The sequence below is a fragment of the Dendrobium catenatum genome, unplaced genomic scaffold (genome assembly GCF_001605985.2).
Source record: "Dendrobium catenatum unplaced genomic scaffold, ASM160598v2 fragScaff_scaffold_1339, whole genome shotgun sequence".
Taxonomy (NCBI): domain Eukaryota; kingdom Viridiplantae; phylum Streptophyta; class Magnoliopsida; order Asparagales; family Orchidaceae; genus Dendrobium; species Dendrobium catenatum.
In genome coordinates, this window is record NW_021319801.1 from 290616 (window position 1) to 300989 (window position 10374).

The window sequence follows — 10374 nt, forward strand, 5'->3', positions numbered from 1 at the left end:
AACCGTTGAACGACGTCTTCAATTTACGAATCGTTCTAAAATTTTACAGCTTAAAAATGAGCTCAATCACTTAAATATGAAGGACAAATCTATGGTACAATATTTGTCTGAAATTAAGAGCAAGGTTGATGCCATTGGGTCCTTTGGATCTCCCTTGTCTGAGGAAGATGTCATTATGTATACCTTAAATGGTTTACCCGCTATCTATCAGGCATTTAAAACTGCCATTAGAACAAATCTGAATCCCATAAGTCTGGATGATTTTTATTCGCTATTATGCAGTGAAGAGCTTAATCTAGCTGCAGAATCTGTTCGAGAGCTATCTCTTTCATCTCCAGCTGATAACATTCCAGCCATGTATGCACAACGTGGTCGTGCTCGTGTTAGAGCTTCACGAGGACGATTTTCTCGGTCGTCTCGCGATAGAGGAACATACACTCGTGTATCTTCCAGTTCTACTCCCACGGTTGAATGCCAAATTTGCGGAAAACCTGGGCATTCTGCCTACAAATGTTGGTATCGTGCTGATTTTTCCTTACCACCTCCGGTTCAAGCCAATACAGCTACTACTTCACCAGTTTCATCGGATTGGATTCTCGATACTGGCGCTACGTCACACTTGACTTCCGACCCTCTACAACTGCTCAATGCTCAACCTTACGGTGGATCTCAACAGGTGATGGTTGGTAATGGCGAATTACTCCCTATTACTCACACTGGAAAAGGTTTATTACCTACACCTTCTTCTCGTAAGCTTTCGCTCAACTCTCTTCATTTGGTTCCTCATCTTCATCATAACCTTTTATCCATAAATAAATTGGTTAATGATAATGCTTGTTATGTAATGTTTCATTCTTCTGGTTATGTCATCAAGGACCTGAAGACTCATCAAACTCTCCTTCAAGGCCCGGCTCGTCACGGACTCTACCCAATTTCTACTGAATCATCGCCTGTCGTCTCTACCACAGCTCTTGTTTCGCTTCCTACAACTGTTCAGCTTTGGCACCGTCGCATGGGTCATCCATCTCATCCTGTTTTGCTTAAGTTACACAAGATGTTTGAGTCTACCTCACCATCTGTTCCTTCTAATCTTCATTGTAATGCTTGTGCCATGTCTAAAAGTCACAAGCTTCCTTTCTCAAAGTCTACTTCTCGTTCTAGTAGTGTTCTTCAATTAATACATAGTGATGTATGGGGACCTTCTCCCATAGTATCTTTGCAAGGCTATAAATATTATGTAGTGTTTATTGATGATTATTCTCGTTTCACATGGCTTTATCCATTATATGCTAAATCCGATGTGCTTAGTGTGTTTTGCCAATTTCAAAAATTAGTTGAACGCCAATTTGATACTAAAATTAAATGTTTTAGATCAGATGGCGGTGGAGAATATACTTCTAAAAATTTTCAACTAATTCTCTCTAACTCTGGTATTATCCATCAGTGCACATGCCCTTATACACCTGAACAGAACGGTGTGGCTGAACGAAAACATCGGCATATTTTGGAAACCGCTCGTGCACTTCTGTTTCAAGCAAATTTACCTCAAACGTTTTGGTTACATGCTGTTCAAACAGCTGTACATTTGATTAACTATCTACCATCTCTTTCAAATAAGTTTCATTCCCCTTTTCAAATGATATATAAAACACCGCCAGATTATCAATCTTTACGCATTTTTGGGTGTTTATGCTATCCCTTCTTACCTTCTCAAATTCTCTCCAAACTTCATCCAAAATCTCTACCTTGTGTCTTTCTTGGATATTCCAATACCACCAAAGGTTATCTGTGTTTTCATATTCCTTCTGGTAAAATATTTCTTTCTCGTCATGTCAGGTTTATTGAATCTATTTTTCCTTATTTATTTGAACAGCAAGCTGATTCTGTCACTTCCTCTTCTCATGATATCCCACTTTTATCACTTGTTCCTACGATAACAAAGTCTTCCAGTACTGCTGTAACACAGATAACCTCAACTGATTCTCCTCCACAAAGAAATCAAACAATATCATTGCCTACTGCTAATCTTACCCCATCTCCAACTACAGAAATTTCAGCTTCTCCTCAACAATCAACAAGCTCCACCTCTTCTCCTAGCCATATTCCCCACCCTATGCTTACGAGATTTAAAACAGGGAAGTTAAAGCCGCGCCATATCATTAGCCTGAATCATTTACTACTCTCGTCGGATCCTACATGTTATTCACAGGCTGTTAAACACAACTCTTGGCGACAAGCAATGTCGCAGGAATTTAATGCTTTACAGCAGCAAGGCACATGGAAGCTTATTCCCTCTCATCCAAATCAAAATGTCTTGGGGTGTAAATGGATCTATAAGACCAAGTTAAACTCTGATGGTACTATAGCCAGATATAAAGCACGCCTTGTTGCTCAAGGTAGTCATCAACAATATGGTTTGGACTACAATGAAACGTTCAGTCCAGTGGCAAAGATACCAACTAACGTATTTTCCTTAAAGTTGCTGTCACTTCTAAATGGAAAATTTTACAACTTGATGTCTCGAATGCGTTTCTCCACGGCAAATTAAATGAAACTATTCTAATGAGACAACCTACCGGTTTTGTTGATCCCGTATACCCTGAGCATGTTTGCTTGCTTCAAAAGTCTATTTATGGTTTGAAGCAATCGCCACGACAATGGTTTGAAACATTTTCTGCATATCTACTTCAGTATGGATTTATCCATAGCTCGGCTGATTCTTCTTTGCTACTATTTCACAAAGAATCCATTATTCTCTACATTTTAGTTTATGTAGATGATATTTTGTTAACCGGCAATCATGAACAAACTATCCAGCAGCTTCTAAATGGATTATCCACTCATTTTCACATGAAAAATTTGGGAAACATTTCCTATTTTCTCGGTATGCAGGTTTCTCATACACCAACTGGAATTCATTTGGCCCAGTCCAAATATGCCGCTGAAATCTTGAACCGTGCGGGCATGTCTGAGTGCAAACCTATTGCGTCTCCAGCTCCTTCCAAACTGCAGCCATACTCTCAATCTGAACTGTCAGCAGTTCAATCAGAAAATTTTAGACATATTGTCGGATCATTGCAATACTTGACTATCACCCGTCCTGATATAGCTTTTACTGTTAATAAACTATGCCAGCATATGCATATGCCTCTTGAAGACGATTTCAAATTGCTCAAACGTCTCCTTCGCTATATCAAAGGTACCATTCTATTTGGTTTACCGATCTCGTCTGGTTCTCTAGAGTTATCTGCATTTTCTGATTCTGATTGGGCGGGTGATCCCATTGACCGCAAGTCGACTTCTGGATATTGTGCCTTTCTTGGTAATTCTCTTATCTCATGGCATGTTAAGAAACAGAAAACTGTAGCTAGATCTTCATCCGAAGCTGAGTATCGTGCACTCGCTACTGCCACTACGGATATTATTTGGCTCCGTCGACTGCTCCAAGAATTTCAGCTCAATGTCTCACAACCCACTCGGCTATTTTGTGATAATATATCGGCTATGGTAATTGCTACTAATCCCATCTTTCATGCCAGGACAAAGCATATTGAGATAGATTTTCAATTTATTCGTGATTGCATTAAGAGCAAAGTCATTCAAATTGAGTTACCTATATAGTTGTACAATCCATTATGTAGAAAGTGATACAACGATCCTTCTTTCTTCATTGTTTAAGAAGAGGGAGAGTAAAAATATCAAGCGTCCATAGAGGGACAGTCTATATCCAACAATAGAGATTAATTTTTCCAATATAAAATATATAAATAGATGTCTACATGGGGACAAATATACTCAATAATATGATTAAATCTTGTAAGTATTCTGGAGATGCCGGTGATTTATGATGATGGTCGTTAGTGGCGATAATGTTTGTGTGTAGTGATAGCTAGTGGTCATGATTGTCGACAACAATGTATGAAAATATAAGAGAGTTATCTCCATAATTCTCTTTCTCCTCCTCCTCCTCCTCCCGTCTTTCATATGAAGAATGAATGCATATTTATAGATTTTTTAGAGTGACATGCTCTATAAATATATAGAAAATCTAGGACAAAGTCGGAGTACTTCATCAAACAGTCTGTATTAATTCCTTCGATCAAAGAACTTTCATTAATATTGATTAATGATCTTAGGATTAAGTGATCTTGGGCTCGTTGGACTCATCTCATCAAGCCTAAGTGTGTGAGTCAAGACAACTCATAAGCATGCTTGAGCCCGGCTTTATAAATAGCTCGTGAGTTGAGCTCAATGAGCTAACGAACCAAGTTTGAGTTAGCCTTGACTTGACTCGATCGTAAGCTTGTGAGCTGGCTCATTTAAAAAACATTAATATAACATATAGTTAAAATATATTACAATTCAGGAATTAACAAACAAAATTGCTGAAAATATTTAAAAACCATATCATAATTTCTTATATTAAGTAATTCTTTATTATGTTTCTTAAATTTATTCTTCTTTTTACTATTTTATTTTATTAATAGCTTAAATCATAATCATTTTCTCTCTTTCATAGCCTAATCAAGCCCAAGCTCAAGCCACAGGTGACAGGAGCTCTACTCAGACTCTTTTACACCCCTAATCAAACACCTCGATTCAACTATAAGTATGCCATATTTGGAGATTAATTGGTTGCCCAATTAATGCTTCAAAAATTTCAAATATGCTTCAGTCCCTTGGTAGAGCCCATTTGGGGTTGAATTGGGCCCCGGGCCGATTTTGATGTCATTGGTTTCGTCTTCTCGAAACGTTCAGTTTGATTGTATGGTTGTTGAGATCGGAGTTTAGATGATCATAAATTTAATTTTAAAAATTTTTAATTCAAATATACCTCGATATTAGTGTCTAATCAAAGTGATTTTTGGTGAAGTATCAAAGCTCATATTAATAAACTTAATGTTAGAAAATTATTTTCAAATATGTTAAATATGAAGCAAAGGAAGAAGAGAAGCATGGGAAAGAAGAAGACATGGGCGAGAAACTCATGGCGAGTGATTAGCCACTACGACATTGCTCAGTGTCCATCGATGGTGACGGGAAACAAAATGCCAAAGATGAATGGGCTACTAAAGACAGAAGAAAAAGATACAGAGAGGAAGCTCGGGCGGATTCATTGTCTAAAACTCAAGGGCCGGCTTGGTGCACCATTGTTGTTGTTGTTCAGTGAGTAATTTTATTTGGGACGATTTTTTTATTATAAAATTAAAAATTTTCTATTAAAAAATTATTTGAAAAAGCATAATAAAACCGTTTTAAAAAAGTCTGAAGCATTTCCACGTGGTTTGCAAGATTCTAATCATGATCATTTAAATAGTTTTATTATGATTCAAAATCAACCATTTTTTTAAATTGACAATACAATATTTATGGAGCAGCTGAGAGCTCCCACAGCCAACAAATAAGTCAATAATGCCTACCGCTAATGGTTTGCGAAATTATCTATGGTTGGTAGTCATGACTATCAGCTAAGAAGTTTTAAATTTGAGTCTTATGTATCTGCTGCATGTGTAAGTTTATCTTAATTCGTCTAATTGTTCCAAAAAAAAACATGCATTATGCTTTTTTTCTGAAACATTTAGGCCAATTAAGGTAAACACATCTTTGTCGGTAGCTAAAACTTATACACACATCACATACATAAGACTTGAACCCAAAACCTCTTAGTTGGTAGTCAAAGCTCTCGACTAACATATCAAAGAAAGCTGCATCAGCCTTGCTATTTCGAATGAACAAACATAATGCTGAAGAAGTTCTTGTGAGAAGGAAGAAAAGGGTAGGGATATACCAAGGAGTCAACAAAGAATATTATTGGTAACCAAATAACTTGGGAGAATAAGAGATGAAAGTGAGAGAAAAAGAAAAAAAAAAAAAAGGAGAATATGAGTGAAAAATTATGTTGTTGTTGTTTTTGTCCAAAAAAATATTTATAACAAAATTTATGATGGATATATGCCCTATCACAAACAATTTCAAATTATTTTGTTTTCCTCAACTCTAAATTTGATGTGAATGTTAGTTTATTGCTACTTTGTGTATTTTACAATACAATATGTAGAAGTCACAAATCCTCATTATAATTTACAATATTCTTGCATTTTTGGAAAATTTTCTCACCTTTAGATGTAGGATTTAGTTCATTCCAGCTCTCATTTTTTCACCTTTTGATGCGGGTTTCTGCATTGACGATTAGTTTATGCTCTCTTCAAATTCAGATGACACGTGATAGATACAACGTTGTTGAAAAATTATGTCTATAGATGATTATAACGTGGCATTTAATAAAATCATGATGAGAATATTGAGATGTTACAACACTAAACATCTTAAGAAAAAAGAACTTAAAAAAGGCTTAGAGAGGATTCTATAGCACATTAAAAAGAATTATTACAAAGTGGAAAATGACACAAAGAAAAATTTTGAAAGATTATAAATAAAGTCTAACATGTTGAGCACTGAACACCTAAACTTTCTTAGGAGATATAGGCTTCATTTGGGACGTTCTTCTCATTGCTTTTTAAAGCAGCTTTAAGAATCAATAAAAAGCTGTTCCAAACGAGCCATAATATGCTTCTCTTATCGAAAAAAGAAGTTTTCTATGATTACAATGGCCACAAAACTAAAGATGTATGATAGCTTAACTACTATAGAATATAAAAGATAGAGTTTTCCACTCAAAGAAAAAATAGCTTTTGCAATAATTTTGAAGGGCTTTCCTCGTGATTTTAACCGTCACAAAAAATCTTTTAGTGGTTTCCAAATTGCCTCACGGCCGATATAATTGACATTCACTGCAAGGGATTTTCATAGTAATTTTATTACCGGCAGAAAAGAATGTTTAGCAACGATTTGAAAATTGTTGCTAGCTAATGTTATCTTTATGCTTTCTTTTTAGTAGTGTAATTCTCTTCTACAATTTTTATCTATTGACAATACTTTCGTAAGTCATCCATCTCAATGATTGCAATTTTATATTTTGTGTTATAATTATGAAAATATTAAACATATTGGTTAAGGCTTCGCTTGGGACGGCTTTTTTATTGCTTTCTAAAACGGAGTTTTAATAAAAAATAAAAAAATTTGTACTAAAACTCCATTTTAAAAAGCAATAAAAAAGTCGTCCCAAACGAACCCTAAATGGATTGGTTACAACATGTCAACATACATATAACATGACACGTTTAAATCATGATGAATTATATTATCATGCAGCAAAAAAATATTTGAACTAACATTGAAAGTTTGAGGGGACAGCTGGGAGCATATTGATTGCAAGTTTGAATAAAATATTTGAAATATTGTGACTAAAGTTTGATGGGATTATTTTGGGATGTATGAATGATTAATGGAAGTTTATATTATATTTATTTTGAAATAAATTTGATAATCGTAAAATTATTTTGATATATTTTTTTTTAAGTTTAAGTGATGTGACGTTTCTCTTTCAAAAAAACAAAATTGACTTTATCTTATTCTTTTCGTTTATGATTAGAAACTATTTGGTATGATGTAAAAGAATTGTAAAGTATTTCAAGTAAAATGTTTGATGTATTTAGAATGCAAGAGATCTATAAATACATCGTAAATTTTTTGCCATCGTCGTCAATCGTTGGTCTGAGGCCACTGTCGACCACCGCAACCCATCATCTCATCGTTGTGATCGTCCGGTAGCACTACTGTCAGCCATTCACATCGCAATCACCACCATCAATATCTATCATCGCCGCCCACCCCCGTCAGCCATGGCCTTTCATTTGCCATCAATAACCATAACTTTGAGCTTTTCATTATATTTATTTTACTTAAATAAAAATAAAATAAAATATAAAAGATTTATAAATATATATACAGTCAGCGGGAGGGTCGTACATTTATTTATTTTTAATTAGCTCTAAATTTGACCACGACGGGTCGGGTCAACCCGGCAACCCGCCGGGTCGGGTTCGAGTTCGAATTTCTGACCCGTTTACCTATCTGGGTAGGGTTAGGGTTGACCCGTTTGAACCCGGGTCAGTTCCGAGTTCGACCCGAACCCGACCCGTGACTCAAAATTGACACCCTTACTCTCATGGAACAACTTTTGCCCATTAAAAAAATAATAATCAGTTGCAACTAATAAGAAGTAATGACCCTTAAAGAGGACCAAAAATATCCATGCCCTAGCTCTCAACATACCACACGACTATAATAAGGTGCACCAATTTGTATAAATAATGCAAAATTTTACCATTTACCTAACATTGATAACAATGACGTGCAATGCCCATGCAATCATTAATCGTTATTGTTGCAGACTAGAATATACGCATCACTAGAGTGAAAAATATAACGTCTTAGCAATGGACATATATCCAGCACATCAACAGATAGTTGAGAGAGAGAAAACAACAGAAACTTTTTTACGTGGAAAACCCAAAAAGGGAAAAACCATGAGAGTCTGGCCCATATGAGAATTCACAAAGTTTGGGTTGGTTACAAAGTTTGATTCACTCATTTACTTGGAGACGTTGGAATTATAACATGTTGAATAATCAGATAGAAATCTAGCGATGATTGTTGAACTGGAAGAAGTAAGGCAGTGATTGGGAAGAGATTCAGCGACGGTCTAGAAGAAACTCCAGCAGTGATCAGGAAGAAAACTCTGGCAATAGTTGGGAGGAAACTTTGGCAATGGTCGAGAAGAAACTCCAATGACAGTTAGGAAGAACTCTGGCGACGGTCGGGAAGAAACTCTGATAGTGGTCGGTGGCAAGAGAGCTCAAATGATGGTTGGTAGGAATACCGGCGGTGGTCAGTGGCAATAGAGTTCCAATAGCGGTTGAGAGGAACACTGGTGGTGGTTGACAAGAACTCCGACGGTGATCGGTGGCAAGAGAGCTCCAACGACGACTGCGAGGAACACTGGCAGTGGTCGGTTTTTATGAGATCGGTGCGGCGGGCAAAGGGGACCCCCTCCCCCCCCCCCCCCCCCCAATTGAGAAGAGTGGGGGCTATTTATAGTTTTTTGAGAGTGGCATGGCTTGTAATTATGTGGAGGATTAAGGTTAAAATGGGAGTGGTTTAATAGGCGGCTGATATTGATCCCCATAATCGTGGATCGTTTAATGGTCATTTGAATGCCTTCATGATATCGGAATTTAGTGATCTTGCGCTCGTTGGATTCGTCTCGCCGAGCCGCTCAATTCGACTATAAGCATGTCACATTTGGAAGCCGTTTGGTGATTCAATTTATGGTTTGAAACTTCCAAATGTGCTTTGGGTCTTTGATTTGGACTCATTTAGGCTCGAATTGTGTCGAATTTGGTGTCATTATGTTCGTATTTTCGAGACGTTCAGTTCGACTCTAAGTTTGATGAAATCAGAATTCAAATTGTCTCCGATTTAATTTTTGAAATTTCTAACTTGATTTTGCCTCAAGATCTGTGCCCGGTCAAGATAATTTTTTACGGATATATCAATTATGAACAATATTATTCAAGTCTTCTGATTTTTAGCTTTACTTAATGTCAGATTGATGAGCATCTCATAATTTGATGTATACATAAGTAATCTTCTTATTAAGACAATATAATCGCATTTGATCAAATAAACAATTGTACAAAATGCCACTGATCAAAGCATGAGAGAGCTTCTTTCTTGATCTTGTTAACAAATAAATTTTCTTGAGGGAGTTTGTGCTCTTATAAGTAGTCAATAAACATAGAGACAAAACTCAATGGTTATGTTTTTATAGTATGGCGTACATGGGCTTTTAGCTCTTCATCGTGGGAGGCCCATAACAAAAAGCCCACTAGAATTATGTCTTCCTTGCTTCTTGCAGTACTATTAGTGCTAATTATAGTAAATGAAGTAAGTTCTTTGATGATATTTCGAAATGTGATATAATTTTAATCAGATCTCACCGCAACAGACAACTCAATCAATTTTTTTTTTCTATTTTTTATATAAATCAATGAGAAAATATATATAGGAGGAGCTATTTCTACTCATTTTAACAAGTAAAAAAATAATTAAAAAAAAAATTCTCTTCAAAAAATTTTTGGTGCTCTAATAGAAAATTTGTTTAATTTACATGCATGAAATTGCTAGATGATTATTAATTTGACCTTCTAACATTTTCAAGAAAAAGTTGAGAGGTGGAGCTGTAATGGGCCTTGAGGACACAGGCCCCAACTAGCTCATCAGCCCAATCTTTTGATAGAATAAGTTCAATTAAAAATCTAACTTTTTTTGGAAGACTCATATTAGGGGTGTCAAAGCACATCTGAGTCAGGTTTGGGTCAAATTTGAAATTGACAAGCTCTTAACACATCTAACTCGAACTTGATTTGCTTGTCCAAATAGATTAATAATATAGAAACGAGCCTGACCCGA

General features: G+C 36.0%; 1 protein-coding gene across 1 annotated transcript; it reads left to right on the forward strand.

The window, feature by feature from the left end:
- The first annotated feature begins 2562 nt into the window (after nt 1-2562).
- LOC110114717 (uncharacterized mitochondrial protein AtMg00810-like) lies at nt 2563-3621 on the forward strand. Its single transcript, XM_020847690.1, has one exon. The coding sequence runs from the start codon at nt 2563-2565 to the stop codon at nt 3619-3621; it is 1059 nt and encodes a 352-aa protein (XP_020703349.1).
- Nucleotides 3622-10374: the final 6753 nt, after the last annotated feature.